Raw genomic sequence first — 17,203 nt, forward strand, 5'->3', positions numbered from 1 at the left:
CTGCCACCATTATATGCAAATCTATTTCATGCATATTCATTAAGGATATTCTGAAAACCTGAACTGTTTATGCTCTAAGGGCTGGGTGTGAATACCACTGTCCTATGATAAAACATACATTTGAAGATAGTAGGATGGATTTATTTTTTAAATTAATATTTGGGAGCTGCCATAGTTATATTGGTCAAGTTCCTTCTTGCCACATGAGAGTATGCTATCATTTATTCATTTCAGAAATATAAGGCATGTTATTTCTCTTATGAAATAGACAGGAAAAGCAGTGATATAATCAAAGTCAAGTTTAAAATATATATAATAAGTACTTTGGAATGAATGAATAATGCTCTTTATATGTTGAGCACATCTGTAGCCCAAAGGAATAAACAAAAGTAGCATAATTAACCAGTGCCAAATTATAGAACACTATCGTTTAAGGAAAATGGAATCTAATACAAATTGGTTCCATAAAAAATTAAGGGCCTGTTTCATATTTTCTCTCTGTATTCGAAAGACAGAAAAGTACAAATCAACCATTCTGTCTTGTCAGTTCAGCTTTGCCTGATGTGCGGAATACAATCAGTGGAGTGGAGGAATAGCAAACACAAAATGTGTTGGGGTAAACAAGTTGGTTTATCTCGGGTCAATGTCTCCAAATGGTTTTATTTTGCACATACCATGACAAGAATGAATCTCACTCTTAGGTCAAGGTAAGTTGGATACAATCTCAATCTCTCAGAGTTACTACTAGTGCTCTTCTTAATACTTGCATTGTGTCAAAAAAAAGAGCTAAGATATGATATATATCAGCAACATATTGAGGGGAACTTGGAAGTTTGTTTTTTTTTTTAATCAGAGCAGTGGCACCTAAGTATAATAAGAATTATTTCTCTATCTCTCTGCCACATTTTCCTATTATCTGATTGCATCTCTTGGTACTTGATCTATTGTTTCTCCATACAGATTACAAAATAGTCACTTGGGGATCATACTTCTATTAGCAATGTTGTTCTTGCATGTTTCTCCTTAAGAACATAAGAACATGCCATACTGGGTCAGACCAAGGGTCCATCAAGCCCAGCATCCCGCCTCCAACAGTGGCCAATCCAGGCCATAAGAACTTGGCAAGTACCCAAAAACTAAGTTTATTCCATGTTACTGTTGCTAGTAATAGCAGTGGCTATTTTTTCTATGTCATCTTAATTAATAGCAGTTAATGGACTTCTCCTCCAAGTACTTATCCAATCCTTTTTTAAACACAGCTATACTAACTGCACTAACCACATCCTCTGGCAACAAATTCCAGAGTTTAATTGTGCATTGAGTGAAAAAGAACTTTCTCCGATTAGTTTTAAATGTGCCACATGCTAACTTCATGAAGTGCCCTCTAGTCTTTCTACTATCTGAAAGAGTAACCGATTCACATCTACCCTTTCTAGACCTCTCATGATTTTAAACACCTCTATCATATCCCCCCTCAGCCGTTTCTTCTCCAAGCTGAAAAGTCCTAACCTCTTTAATCTTTCCTCATAGGGAAGCTGTTCCATTCCCCTTATCATTTTGTCATCCTTCTCTGTACCTTCTCCATCGCAATTATATCTTTTTTGAGATGCAGCGACCAGAATTGTACACAGTATTCAAGGTGCGGTCTCACCATGGAGCGATACAGAGGCATTATGACATTTTCTGTTTTATTCACCATTCCCTTTCTAATAATTTCCAACATTGTTTGCTTTTTTGACTGCCGCAGCACACTGAACTGATGATTTCAATGTGTTATCCACTATGAAGTTGAGATCTCTTTCTTGGGTGGATGACACCTAGATATGTGGTTTTGTACCATCAACTTTTTATTGGTTCATATTGAGATGTCCATATTGATCACAATTTCTTCATTCACTGCAGTTTGGTCAGGGTTATGATCCCAGTCCTAACCTTTTTAGTCTTTCCTCATAGGGAAGCTGTTCCCCATTTTGGTTCATTTCATTTTTAAAATAAAATTTAAAAAAAATTGCATTTGTTTTCCTTCATTTTGTTAAAAAAAATTTAAAAAAAAAAATAAAATTATATATATATATATATATATATATATATATATATTCCCTACCCCGCTGATCCCCTCTCCCAACACCAGCTGTGGCCTCCCTAGGTCCATGACATCTTTAGAATCCATTTAAATCCTCACGTGGCAGGAGCCATCCCTGGTTGCTCCTGTTCCACAGATGCCGCTATTTCTCAGATTGAGACCGGCGCCATTGCTGCTTTCTTCCATACGGCTGACAACATTTTGAATGGAAGAAAATAATGGCTCAATCTTCAGTCTGTCAGCACCACATCTGAAACAGCAGCTGCAGCAGGGCAGAACTGAAAAGGGATTACTCCTGTTTCATGAAAATGTAAACATTCAAAAAACCTCATGGGGTAAGAGGGACCGGGCAGACTAGGGCCTAGGAGATTTTTGTTATTATTATTTTGTGGGGAACAAGACAATATTTTTATTTTATTTTGTTATTCATTTCTTATCTTAATTCATTTTGGGGTTTTTATTTCAAGCAAACATCAACAACAACAAAAAAACCCCATTGGAAATGAAAAATTTAAGAAAAGCAACAATATCCACAATGAATATGCATAGGATAGTTCTGCCTAAAATGAAGGCAGTGCATGCAAATCTCTCTCATGCATATTCATTATGGTTATGTTAAAAACCAGGCCTGTTTGTGGTTCTTGAGGATTGGAGTTGGCAACCTCTGCATTAGTAGATTATGATTAAAGAACATTTTAAGAACTAGAAAAAAAAATGGTCAAAGTTATGGCATCAATGCTTTAATTCCCCCGCCCCTCCCCCCCCCCAACACAAAAAAAAAAAAAGAGGTAAATCATGCATTTGGGATGGAGGTGAATAATTAGCAATCCAAAAACAAGAAAGAGACCTGGGGGGAAAGGGTGTCATCATCTTGATGATCTCAAGGTAGTCAGTGTGTCAAAGCCGTTCAGAAAGTTAATAGTATATATTTGATGCATAAAAAATGTATCTCTAGCAGAAAGAGAAAGTAATATTGCCTCCTAACTCTGGTGAGATTTCATATTGAAAGCTGTGTTCAGCTCTGGAGACCATATCTATAAAAGGACATTGATAAGACAGTCAGTTCAAGGCAGGTCTACCAGAATATGCTGCATAAATAGAACTATAGATCATGCACTGTTTGGCTAAGGGCCTCATTTTCCAAAGCTATCGCAGGCCTGCGCTACTGAAATCGGGGCGGAGTCGGCCCCGGAAGAGGAGGAGTCGGGGGCGTCACTGGGGCCGACTCTGCAAGGAGGGCGCACAGAGCAGAAAGGTAAGGCCCTTTTTGTTCGCTATTTCACGCCCAATAACTACACCTTCTATGGTGTAGTTATTGGGCGCGATGCCGGCAGCGATCACACCGCGGCGTGCGATCGCTGCCGGCTAGCACAGGACCACCCCCCCACCTGACCCCCCGCCCCAGAGTAGCGCAATTTTCTAAAGTATCGCAGGCCTGCGATACTTTAGAAAATGAGGCCCTAAAAGAGCTACATAAATGCTGTCAAAGAAAAAGAAAGGAAAAGGAAGATATGATCCAAACATCTAAATAGTAGAGATGTGAATCGTGTCCTCAATCGTCTTAACGATCGATTTTGGCTGGGAGGGGGAGGGAATCGTATTGTTGCCGTTTGTGTTTTAAAAATATCGTGAAAAATCGTTAAAATCGTGAGCCAACCACCTAAAACCCACCCCCGACCCTTTAAATTAAATCCCCCCCCCTCCCGACCCCCCCCCCCAAATGCTTTAAATTACCTGGGGATCCAGCAGTGGTCCAGAACGGTGGCGGTCCGGAAAGGCCCCCTCAATTGAATCCTTTTGTCTTCAGCCGGCGCCATTTTGCAAAATGGCCGCTGCAAAATGGCGGCGGCCATAGACAAAAACGATTCGACGCAGGAGGTCGTTCCGGACCCCCGCTGGACTTTCGGCAAGTCTTGTGGGGGTCAGGAGGCCCCCCCAAGCTGGCCAAATGTTTCTGGGAGTCCAGCGGGGTTCAGGGGCGCCATCCGTACGGAAAACGATTCGAGGCAAGAAATCGCTTCCTGAACCCCGCTGGACTCCCAGAAACTTTTGGCCAGCTTGGGGGGGCCTCCTGACCCCACAAGACTTGCCGAAAGTCCAGCGGGGGTCCGGAACGACCTCCTGCGTCGAATCGTTTTTGTCTATGGCCGCCGCCATTTTGCAGCGGCCATTTTGCAAAATGGCGCCGGCTGAAGACAAAAGGATTCAATTGAGGGGGCCTTTCCGGACCGCCGCCGTTCTGGACCACAGCTGGATCCCCAGGTAATTTAAAGCATTTGGGGGGGTTCGGGAGGGTGGGGGATTTAATTTAAAGGGTCGGGGGTGGGTTTTAGGGGGTTTTAGTGTGCCGGTTTTCCTGCCCTCCCCCTTCCCCCGATTTACGATTTTTTAACGATAAATCGGGGGAATTGGTATTGTGTCGTGGCCCTAACAATTTTTGACGATTTAAAATATATCGGACGATATTTTAAAAAACGATTCACATCCCTACTAAATAGATGTCAATGATATTCCCCTATCAGGAAAGACAAGAGCTTAGAGTTGTTCATCTTGGAGAAGAGAAGGCTGAGGGAGGATCCGGTAGAGGCTTATAAAATCAAGATAGGACTAGAACAGGTAAATGTGAATTGGTTATTTATTCTTTCAGATAATACAAGGACTAGGGGGTATTCCATGAAATTAGCAAGTAGGACATTTAAAACAAATTGGAGAAATTTCTTGTTCACTCAATGCACAATTAAGCTCTGGAATTCATTGCTAGAGGATACAGTTAAGGCAGTTAGCGTAGCTGGTTTTAAAAAAGATTTGGACAAGTTCCCGGAGAAGTCCGTAAACTGCTATTAATCAAATTGACTTAGGGATTTAGCCATTGCTATTACTGGCATTACTAGCATGGGATTTATTTACTGTTTGGGTATTTGCCAGGTATCCTGGATTGGCCCATGTTAGAAACAGGATGCTGGGCTTGATGTACCCTTGGTCTGTAAGGCAACTTCTTATGCTCAGTAACGTACCAGAAGGAAGTATTTTCCACAGAATGAATAGTTCAAGAACAAGGGGTCATTGTATGAAACTGGAAGGAGAGAAGCTCAAAAAGAATATGAGAAAATACATTTGCATTGACAAGGCAGTAAATATCTGGGATAGACTTTCAGGGGAGGTTATAGGAGCCAAAACAAGAGCAGAATTCAAAAATGGACAGAAAGATGCTTTAGTGCTAGAGGGAGAGAGAAGTCCACAGATAAAGTAAGACCTGTGACAACACAGCAAGGAAGTACAAATGGCAAAATAGGTGGATTAAATTGCCATTTTCTGCTGACACCTCCTATGTTTCTATAGTCTCTCTCATTCCTTCTATTCTTCAGAAAGCTTGTCCAAGTTTAATGACAGAAATAGTTTGTGTATTTGAATTTTCGATTGCCATTATGCATGCTTGGAAGCCTACTCTAGCACCTTTCTATGAATAATCTATTCCTACAAGACCCATACCTCCTTTGGTTCTTGGGATATATAGTCTCAGCATTCCTAGGTCCTTACAGAGAGATTCACTGGTGAGTATGGAGGCGTTTCCTTGTTATTACATTCAATTGGATGAAGTCATTTTTGTGGCCACTCTTTATTCCAAGGTTATATTAAAGCATAGAAATGGCAATTTGATTGAGGGCATCTCTCTTATTCCATCTCTTGTAGTACGCTTTGCTGAAATTTTTTCTCAGTGTTTAATGTTGCCCTGTTGCACCTTCCTCTATTCACAGATATTTATACTGTGTCTATGCCTTCCTGCTTGAGTTGTTTTATATTTCAGCCATGGAGACAGTTATGGTTTTGGTTAATTTTACTCCACCTTTCCAGGATACCCTGGAAAGGTGTCAATATCAAACTTCGTCTACTTGAAGTTGTTGTGCTAATTGATGACCACAAGAGCTGTAAAGCTTCAAATCATCTACAAGTAGATGGTTCAATGATTTCTGTGGATCATTTGCATCTCTGTGATTAAGACTGAATCCATTGCTCAAAGAGTTAAGTATTCAGTTGATTTAGTGTCACATAGGACAAAGGTGGCAACAAGGAATCTCTCTGAAATATTCTTTGCTGGATTTTGATGTTTGGAATGTCATATTGCCCATCTTCATAATTCAGATGCAGTGATTTCCAATGTTTTCATGATAAACTTGAGGTACATTATTTCTTCAGGGGGACATGTGAATATATTCCACCCTATTCATTTTTTCCATTAACTGCTATGGTCTGTTTCCAGCTGTAGTGGCTCAGTGAAAAGACTCACTGTGGCCTATAATTGTGGCAAGGTTTTATCCTTATCTAAAGATTTTACACTATTGCTGACATCTTATTTAACCCATATTTAGTGCAATGCTGAGTACCATTTTATACTTGGTAATGTCTTTTTGCTTGGTTTCTTATTTAAATATTGGTGGTCACCTTGCTGAGATTTGGAATAGATACTGTACAACATGCATTTCATCTTTAATTAGGTAAGTCAATGTCCTTTGGCTAATTATAGTAATCATGTTCGGTAATAGATATACAGAAAGTTTTAGGTGATGGCAGAAACTTTTCGGTATATATAGGTATGTGAAACTTTGAGACATCATACTTTTTGTGATGATTTGTTTAGGTTAGTTCTTTATGGGTTGTTGGTTGACATCTGCATTGCTTTATAGTTTAGTAATCTGAGGTGTCACAGCTATGCTAAATCCAGTATGTTATTTAATAACATCCTCAGTTTGGTGGATAGCATGTCTGTTATATCAGTGGGTATTTTTGTTTTTGTTTATTGTTGATATGCTATTTTTCTTGCATGTTTATTATCCACTCTGCGTTCAGTGCATGCATGTAGAATAGAATTTTTTTTAAATACATAAATTGCAAGATTTAGTGAGAAAGGTTTCTTCTAACTTTTCTCAGCCCCTCTGTCTTGTGGGTACAAATTGATGTTTATTTTCTTCAGGTTTTGGTTTTGTATATACATTTGTTTTCTATGTGTTCTCCAAATATTTATTGAATAAAATGTTGGGAGAAACTAATCAAAGCTTAAACATTTTGTAAAACATGAATGGTTCATAAAAAAAATCTAGAACATTATAGAAAAGTTTCAAAGGGTTTACATAGCTTAAAATATTTTCAAAATCTCCCATCCCTACAGTTTAGTTTTTGCCTTTTGTTGCATAGTGAACTGATAACAACATACCACAATCTCTTTGTATGCAAGGAGATGAAGAAAAATGTACCCTTGTCTTTCAATAGACTATTCACATTGTGTTTACTGTATTGGTCAACCTGAGCTTTATACATTTTATACAGCTCAGAATGCATGAATAATATTTAATATTTGATTTCAATAATTTTTTTTTGCAGACATGGTCCTTAAGAGGTTTGTATATGTTTTCTATTCAAATTAAAATATTAGATTAATTCCATATTTATGTTCCATATTTTATTAATTTTAAATTCCAGCATAATCCACTTTGCAATTGGATTTAAGTCTCAAAGTACCATTCATGCCTATTTAATCTTATTCAATTTAGTTTACACAATTTTTCCCTAGCATCAAAATGTATGGTTTAAACAAAACCCCTGCTTCTTCAAACTTGTGCAATTGTGGCATTTTTTTGTGTAGGTCTTAATTTATAGTAAGAATATAAAAATATGAACATAAGAAATACCATAGTTGTTCAAACCAGAGGTCCATCAAGCCCAGCATCCTGCTCCAACAATAGCCAATCCTGGTCACAAGTCCTTGGTAGAGTCCCAAAGAATAGGTACATTCATTCTTACTCATAGCCAGGGAGAAGCAGTGGCTTTCCAAGTTTACATGATTTGTTTCAAATTTAGCTATTAGCTTTGTGGCATGTCCCCAAGTCCTAGTGTTGTTCAAAAGGGTAAATCATTGATCCCTATTTACTCGACACAAAAATAGGCCCTACAAGGTTTTTCAAGGAGAAGCACACAATCAACCTCACATTAACCTTACTAGGTAATGGGAGAAAAAGAACTCAGGTCAGGTCAGGGCAGAGGCGTCTACCTCCGGGATGAAGGGTTTCAATGGATCTAGACAGTGGAGACAGGCGTCCCATAGAAATTCCTGACTGAGGTGGTCAAAGGCCTAAATGGTGACTTTGGTCTAGTGTCAGGCAGTGGGGGGGAACCACCAAGCTGGAATACCTGTGTATGAACTGCAAAACCAGAAGCAATGCAAGACCCTGAACCCAATGGTTTGGGGCCATTCTTGAATGGTCTTTACCTTCCCCAGGACCATATATAGACCATTCCGGGAGATGATGTATCCCACGAATGGCAATTCTTCCTGCTCAAATGTACATTTCTGAAGTTTGTCGTATAAGTGGCATTCTCAGAGTTTCTGTAACATGTATCTTATGTGCTCATGGTGCTGTGCCAAGACATGTAAGAAAATGAGGATATCATCCAGATATACCACTATGTGTGCACACAAGAGGCGCCATAAGACCTCATTGACCATAAGCTGAAAAACAATGGGGGCATTGCAAAATCCAAATGGCATGACCAGATATTCATAAAGGCCATCCCAGGTGTTGAAAGCCATCTTCCACTCATCATCCTTCCAGATACATATGTTATAGGCTCCTCGGAGATCTACTTTCATGAACATTTGCGTCCCCCTGCAGGAGGTCGAACAGCTCCATAATAAGAGGCAGTGGGTAGCAATTCTTGCAAGTAATAGCACTGAGACCCCTGTAATCAATGCAGGGTCTGTTACGCATTCCGTCTGCGGCAGAGCCGCGGCACAGTCCCCTCTCCTCTCTGCAGTAACTCCAGCTCCTGGTTCCTCCTCTCTGGCGGCGGTGGGCCGCCAGCTCCATCCTCAGGCCTCCCTTAGTGCCTCCGGCTCAGCTGCTATCCCTGATGTTCCCGAACCATCCACCGTGTCCATTGCTTCATGTCGGGCCTCTCTGCATGGCCCGCGAAGAGACGCTAGTACTCGGCGCCACATCCCTCCCTAGGCGCGCATGTGTGCTTCTTCAATGCTTATGTAGGGACCGCGGTGGGATCTTAGCCATGGCCCCGGATGATAACGTCAGCGGAGCTTCAGTATTTGAGTGCAGGCTCTGCTCCCTAGCTTTGCCTTTGCAACAGGTCTGCTCACTGGTCGACTACTCATTGCCTCCTTAGAGATTTGTCTCTTTCCTGTGTTCCTGTACCTCATTTGATCCTGGTTCCTGTCTCCTTGTTCCTACGTTCCTGCCTTGCACCTTACCTTGGATTGCCTACATGGACTGACTTTGCTTTGCCTGACCACACCGTTGACTATCTCCAAACCCAGACCTCTGCTTTGCCTGACCACGCCATTAACTCTCTCCAAGCCAGGACCTCTGCTTTGCCTGACCACACCATTGACTTTCTCCAAGCCCGGACCTCTGCTTTGCCTGACTATGCCATTGACTCTTTCCAGACCCAGACCTCTGCATTGCCTGTCTACGTCGTTGCCTCTCTCCAGACCCAGACCTCTGCATAGTCTGACTACACCTCTAGACTATCTCTGTGATCAGACCTCAGCCTTGCTTGCCAGTGCTTCCATATTGCCGCCAGCCCTGATCAAGCCTGTTCCTCGATGCCTTTTCAGCTTACTTCCTGGACTTGGGCAATTCAGGCTTTGGCCTGCTCTTGCTCGGGCGCCCCCTGTCTGCCTTCATTCCTTAGGCGCACGGGTTTCCAGGACAGTGTAGGACTGTACCATCTCTCTCCTGCTGTCTCTGAGCTGACTGATCTCCTCATTGACTACCTACAGAGGCCCACCTAAGTCCAGTCGGCCCCAGCACCCAAAGGCTCAACCCGCAGGGAATGAGGGCTGGTATTGGTGAAGCTCCAGCTAGCCTCTGTTCATCAGCCCACTCCGCCTGCTGACGGTGGGGACCCGTAGATCCCTACCTACGGGTTGCATCAACCCCACCTCGGCCCAAGGGTCCACCTCCGGCGCAACACTGAATGACCCATCCTTCTTCCCCATGATGAAGAATCCTGCTCCCACAGGAGATGAGGAGGGCAGGATGAAACCCCACTCCAGATTCTTGAGATAGTTAGCCATGGTCTAAGTCTCGGGGGTGAACTACAGATAGATCCTTCCTCTAGGAGGCATCTTCCCATATAGCAGATCTATCAGGCAGTTGTATGTCCGAGGCAGCAGAGTCTCTTCCTGTTGTTTACTAAACACATCAATGAAGGCTGTATACTGAGGAGGAAGACCTGGAAGATTTGGAGTGGTAGTCTGGGCTACGGTTATCAGTAGATGGATCTGAGGGAGAAAATTTATTTTGCAGGAAGAACCTCAGTGGGAAATCTGTAATGTTCCCCAATTTATAGAGGGTTGTGAAGCAAGAGAAGGCAATCCAAGAATGATAGGGTTGACAATTCTGGATAACACATAGAAAGAAATACTTTCCTGATGTAGAAGACTGGTCTGGCCATTGTCAAGTGGCTGGACAGAGGCTCACCATATACAGAGGATATGGTATCTGCCTTGGCTAGTGTGGTTGTCAATCCAAAAATGCCTCTGTGGGCACCATGGTATCTCCAGAAATGAGAGAAATTGGCATTATCACCTGCAGAGAGGTGGAAGTTTGACCTAGAGTTACCTCTCCAACTAACCTTAGGCTCAGAAATGTCCCAGTTTTTGGGGGCAGCAGCTGGCAAAATGCCCCTGGCCTGCACAACAGAGGCAGAGATCGAGCTGCCTACACCTCTGTTTCTCCTCCTCAGAGAAGCAGGATGTTCCTAGTTGCATAGGTTCCTCAGAGGGGCAAAAGGCCACAGAGTCAGTGGTAGGGGCAAGGGGGGCCACTAGAACCTGGGAGCCAATTGGAAGGATCGGTGAGATGCTCCTCTGTCACGGGCTCATTCTTGAAAGCAAAGATCCACCTGTATGGCCAGGGCAATAAGATTTTCTAATGTGGGCAGTATATCTTGGCTGGCCAACACATCCTTTATTCGCTCCACTAAGCCCTGCCAAAAAAATGTCTATCTGGATGTCTTCCCCCTACCGGAGTTTAAAGTCCAAGGTATAGAACTGTATATTGTAATCACCCACTATGCAATTACCTTGTTAAATCCAGAACAACTCCATGGCAGCGGATGAAGCACAGCCCAGCTCATCAAAGACCAGTTGAAACTGATGGAGAAAGTTGTCTTAAGTTCTCTATTAATGGGTCATTTCACTCACAGAGCCACCCAAGACAGACAGAATGTAAGTCACCTTAAAATAATCTGAAGCAGGTCTTGGGGTCACTTTCATACTGGGGCAGCAGTGGAAGCTGTGGTATAGGAACTGCATGCTGCATCAGAGTGATGGAAGGAGGTACCAGTGCAGGTGCTGGGCAGAAAGCCTCATGGCCTCCATCTGGGCCACCAGGCCTTGCAGGATGCTGGTGATATTGTTAAATTGGTCTTGTTGCTGTTGGACCTGAAGTGTCAACCCAGAGATGGCCTGACCTGGAGATAAGTCTGCCAAGCTTATGGCCTCTGCAAACTGTTACAATTGTGAACACTTGTGGTATGGCCAGGTAGAAACAGCCTAGTAGGTGAACCTACTAGGCCCATGCTGACAGCTGGTGAATACACTCTTACTGGGACAGAACAGGAGCTTCACCTATACTAGCTCCGTTCCTCACAGGTTGAGCCCTTGCGTTCTAGGGGCCAGCAGGATTTAGACGATTGTCCCTTAAAGAGCAAAAACAGAGTCCAGCTATGGGCAGTGGTCAGGCCTGGCAGCAGGCAGACTGTAACCGGATCCAGGCCATGGGCCAGGACAGGCAGCAGGAAGAGTGTTTTCAAGGTCCATAGCAGAGGTCTATACCAGACAGCAAGCATGAGAGTAGTCAAGGTCCATAGCAGAGGTCAGTATAAGGCAGCAAGCAAGAGATAGTGGTCAAAGTCCATAGCAGAGATCAGTACCAGGCAGCATGCAAGAGCAGGCAGAAAGAGCCAGTCACAGGACCAAGTCAGAATGAAATGGACTCATATGAGGGAACAGAGAGGCAGACTAAGGAGGGGCAAGGAAAGGAGGAACAACAAGCAAGGAAAACAAGGTAAGGCTAGGCACAGATGAGGCGCAAGGCAAGGTAGCAAGGAGACACAAAGGGGCGGATTTTCAGAGCCCTGCTCGCGTAAATCCGCCCAAAACCGGGCGGATTTACGCGAGCAGGGCCCTGCGCGCCGGGAAGCCTATTTTACATAGGCCTCCCGGCGCGCGCAGAGCCCCGGGACTCGCGTACGTCCCGGGGTTCTCGGAGGGGGGCGTGTCGGGGGGCGGGGCCGGAGCGCGCGGCGTTGCGGGGGCGTGTCGGCAGCGTTTTGGGGGCGGGTACGGGGCGTGGCTACGGCCCGGGGGCGTGGCCGCGCCCTCCGTACCCGCCCCCAGGTCGCGGCCCGGCGCGCAGCAGGACCGCTGGCGCGCGGGGATTTACGTCTCCCTCCGGGAGGCGTAAATCCCCCGACAAAGGTAAGGGGGGGGTGTAGACAGGGCCGGGTGGGTGGGTTAGGTAGGGGAAGGGAGGGTAAGGTGAGGGGAGGGCAAAGGAAAGTTCCCTCCGAGGCCGCTCCGATTTCGGAGCGGCCTTGGAGGGAACGGGGGGAGCCAGCGCGGCTCGGCGCGCGCAGGCTATACAAAATCGATAGCCTTGCGCGCGCTGATCCAGGATTTTAGTGGATACGCGCGGCTCCGCGCGTATCTACTAAAATCCAGCGTACTTTTGCTTGAGTCTGATGCGCAAGCAAAAGTAGGCTGATCGCGCTTCTTTTAAAATCTACCCCAAAGTTAGCAACATGCACAATTGACTAGGTAGAGGACCTGTTGCTGATGCAAGGAACTGTGCACGGCGGGGTTTATATACCCCACTGTGTGACATCATCTGTGGGCACCTCTCTCAGCCTTTCCCGCTGTGGAGCCTATAAGTATTGGCGCATGCTACGCACACTTATGGGGGTTGGGCAAGGAAAGCCAGGGCATTGAAGCATGATGCATTCCAGCTGTGGTGGAGTTTCAGCATGCATGGTTAGTGCAGTCAGTCACAGGACTGACCCGTGACTGGCCAAATGTTATAACTTTGCATTTGCCCACATTAAATTTCATCTGCTATTTAGATGGCCAATTTCCTAGTCTTGTAAGGTCTTCTTGCAAGCCTCACAATCGATTTGTGATTTAGCTACTTTGAATAATGTTGTGTTATCTGCAAATTTCCAAGTCTCACTCATTTATCACTTTTCCATATCATTTAAACACATTAAAAAATACCAGTCCCAGTACAGATTCATCGGATACTCCACTGTATTCCTTTTTCCATTAAGAGAAATGCAATTTCTTCCTGTTCTCTGTTTTAACCTGTTACCAATACACAATAAGACATTGCCTCCTATTCCACAATAACAAGCCTCTCACCCAGGGAAGAAAGCCAAAGTCATCCAGACTATCTTGACAGATGAAGGTTAAAACTAAGGGAATGAAATTGTAAGGGGAAAACTCTACCCTGGTGTTTTAATACTTGCCGTGTAACTATTTTGTGCAACTTCAGGATTTTCTGGTCAAGACTTAAATTTTGTACAGAGTGGAAAACTCATGGGTACCCACATTTTATTGATGTTTTAATGATTTATTTTGCTTAATCTTGAAACTCAAATCTGACCCTAATGTCTTTAACTTAACTTTAATATACCACGAGGGAGAGGAAGTTAACGATGCTTTGTAATTCAAAAATCCTTTTAGTTTTGCACCAGCCTTTTTCTGTTTGAAAATACAGCGTTAATTTCAATGAAAAATCTTCAGCACAATTTTCACTGAAATAATTTTGATAAATCCGTTCACATCTTTAAATATAACTTTACCGCCCACTGTTCTCTCTAGAATAAGAAATGTACATTTATTTGAATTTCATCACTATTCTTGGTGCATATTTACTGAATAGTTTTATCAACTTCTCACCCTTCCTGTAAATAGTTTGGTGAATCATGCTTGTATGTTCACACAACTCAGCTGTCATCAATGGTATTGTCTGAAACCAGAGGCAGACTTTAAAGGCAGGTTCTTGTCAAGTGAGGAGTCATTGCAAAGGGTGGGTAAGATAGGGTAAGATACCTTTCCCTCCTGGACATCAAAGCAGAGGGCACCCGCGGAGAGAAGAAGAGTGAGCTAGGCACAGCCCAGCCCCCTTCCTCATATTCCCTCACTCCCACCTTCATCCTCAGATGTGTCGTCAGTTGAGTTTTAGCATACAAAATTTTGATTTATTAACATTTCAGACAATCTTTATTATTTTTTTTATTTTTTTAAACCTGGACAATCAAGCTGTTCATCCAAATATACTATAATAAAGCATAGCTTCCGTGCAACATAATCTGTATATTTTTCATGTTGGTCCAATAAATGTTAATCACAGACTAAAAAGAATCCAGTTTACTCTAGGGCCAACTCAACTATCAGAATTGTGTATTTATAAAATAAACTGTTGTTTTCATTCTATCAATTGCAAGTTCTATATGAAGTGCATTTCTTGAATAATATTACTGTAGATTTCTATACTGTATCATTCAATATAATCAATTGTTCAACAAAAAAACACACCTCTTAATCTTAGAAAAATACACTAAATCCATTGAAAATAATATTTCTATTTAATCATTTAGAAATCCAAATGGAGCTCAGCCTCATGAAAACAAATGGCCAGTCTTCACCATCAATGAGCAGCAATATATAATGTTAAATACAGAACCATCAATGAACGAGACAAACTTACGTGCCCAGCATTGCAGATTCTGGAATAAATTTTTCCCCAAGGTCCTGGAAATAACAGGTAAATGTAATGTTATGGTCTTAAAGAAAGCAATTAAATGATCTTAACTTAGTTAAAAAAAAATTCTGAGCATATTCAAATAGGAAAGAAAGGTGTGGGTCATTATATAAGAAAGTATAGTTGAGTAAAGCACAGTCAATTTAAATAATAATCATAGCGTTCATATAAGAAAAGTATTAAAAAAATATAATTGTGAAAATTGAATAGCCCTGATATGGACATATTTTGTGTCAAGAGGACTTCTAAAACGATGATTCTGCTTGGTTTTATGTAACATAAAGGAGTTTGCTTGCACAAACTGTGTCTTCCATCCTTAAGATGACCCTCACTTTCCTTTACAAACATTTCGCTCTTTAATTTGATTTGATATTGCCCTGTTTTATTGAATGATAATACCTATTCCTTTTTTAGGTGGGTTTCTGATTGCAAAGACAGAGGTGGCCATTGGTCAATTGGCACCTTGCATGGGATGGGGGTCCGCTCTGAAGATCTATGAACCGTGGGCTCTCTCTGATATATTGAGCACCAGCATTCCATTCACCAGAGGGCTGCCTTGACTAAGCAGGTTTCTCTTGAGCATAGTAGCTTTCCTTAAGTATGACAGCTGAGTGTGGGGGGAGCACAGCTTGTGCATCCCTACCATACTGAAAGAAACAACTTGTAATACTATTGTACAGCTTAAGTACAACCAAAGTTCTTAAATGCATATATATTATAAGAATCAGTATGTATGAGGCGCTAGCAACCTTGATGTTAAGAGGAAAGAAATAATATCAAAGAGCCACCAACCATGTAGGACAGAAGAGTCTCAGATGTGAGCTAAAAAGAATACATCTATGTTTCTTTTTATAAAATATCTAATCAATGCTGAATCATTTTACTATTAGGAAAACATTCTTAATAATATTGACCTCTATATATAATTCCTATATATCGCTCCATGGTGAGACCGCACCTTGAATTCTGTGTACAATTCTGGTCGCCGCATCTCAAAAAAGATATTGTTGCGATGGAGAAGGTAAAGAGAAGGGCAACCAAAATGATAAAGGGGATGGAACAGCTCCCCTATGAGGAAAGACTGAGGAGGTTAGGGCTGTTCAGCTTGGAGAAGAGATGGCTGATGGGGGATATGATAGAGGTCTTTAAGATCTTGAGAGGTCTTGAACATTTAGATGTGAATCAGTTATTTACACTTTCGAATAATAGAAGGGCTAGGGGGCATTCCATGAAGTTAGCAAGTAGTACATTTAAGACTAATCGGAGAAAATTATTTTTCACTCAAAGCACAATAAAGCTCTGGAATTTGTTGCCAGAGGATGTGGTTAGTGCAGTTAGTGTAGCTGGGTTCAAAAAAGGTTTGGATACGTTCTTGGAGGAGACATCCATTAACTGCTATTAATCAAGTTGACTTAGGGAATAGCCACTGCTATTAATTGCATCAGTAGCATGGGATCTTCTTAGTGTTTGGGTAATTGCCAGGTTGTTGTGGCCTGGTTTGGCCTCTGTTGGAAACAGGATGCTGGGCTTGATGAACCGTTGGTCTGACCCAGCATGGCAATTTCTTATGTTCTTATGACCTTTAAAATATTCAGAAAGAATTAAAATTCAGTCATCCCTATCCTGAAATTCACTGTATTGTTGTAGAGTACCTGTCCTTTGATACTGAAGATCTCCATGCCATGCACAACATTTTCACTCAGATGAAGTCAATACTTAATTCCCTTTAGCAAACTGACTTCACTTTTAGTGGAAAGGTGCAATACACCTAGAGGTGAATTTTCAAAGCCAGGCTTGGGCCAAAAATCGGGAGATGTGCGCAGGTAGGACATGCATGCATGCACCAGATTTTAAAAGCTGTCTTCGTGCCTGTGCATTTCCTGATATGTGACTATCTCAATCAGATTCAAAAAGGGGTTTGGGGTTTGCGTGGTTTGTGGGGGGGAGCTTGGGCGTTCCAGGGTGAGGCCTAGAGATGTGCGCACAAATAGTCCTGCACCTGGATGCGTGCCCAGGTCCAGCGCCACGTAACTTTACTTCTGCTATGGAAGAGGTGTAACTTAGAAAAATAAAAAGCAGAAGAAAAAAAAAAAAAAAGAGTCCTTTCTGAGGGGTTTACAGTGTCTTGGGGAAATGGGGGAACCACAGGCTCTACACTGGGCGAACTGATGGATGAACTGGTCATGCGGGGACTCTCATCAGTTATAAAATTACGCTACTTATATGGTTCAGACCTAGATGTGCACAGCTGTGCACACTTACTTGCAAAATAGGGCTCACACATAAG

The 17,203-nt window shown here is 42.6% G+C and overlaps 1 protein-coding gene across 2 annotated transcripts in view; it reads left to right on the forward strand.

Annotated features, from left to right (window-relative positions):
* The window catches only part of BCHE (butyrylcholinesterase), an 86,826-nt gene that overhangs the window by 35,689 nt on the left and 33,934 nt on the right, over positions 1-17,203 (forward strand). The window contains exon 3 of one of the 2 annotated variants that reach the window (XM_029616503.1): positions 14,753-14,919. The exons of the other annotated variant lie outside the window; for it this stretch is intronic. Within the exon in view, the coding sequence (XP_029472363.1) occupies positions 14,753-14,919 (167 nt within the window). The remainder of the gene's footprint in view (positions 1-14,752; positions 14,920-17,203) is intronic. 2 annotated transcript variants of the gene reach the window in all.

This window comes from Rhinatrema bivittatum, chromosome 9 (genome assembly GCF_901001135.1).
Source record: "Rhinatrema bivittatum chromosome 9, aRhiBiv1.1, whole genome shotgun sequence".
Lineage (NCBI taxonomy): Eukaryota > Metazoa > Chordata > Amphibia > Gymnophiona > Rhinatrematidae > Rhinatrema > Rhinatrema bivittatum.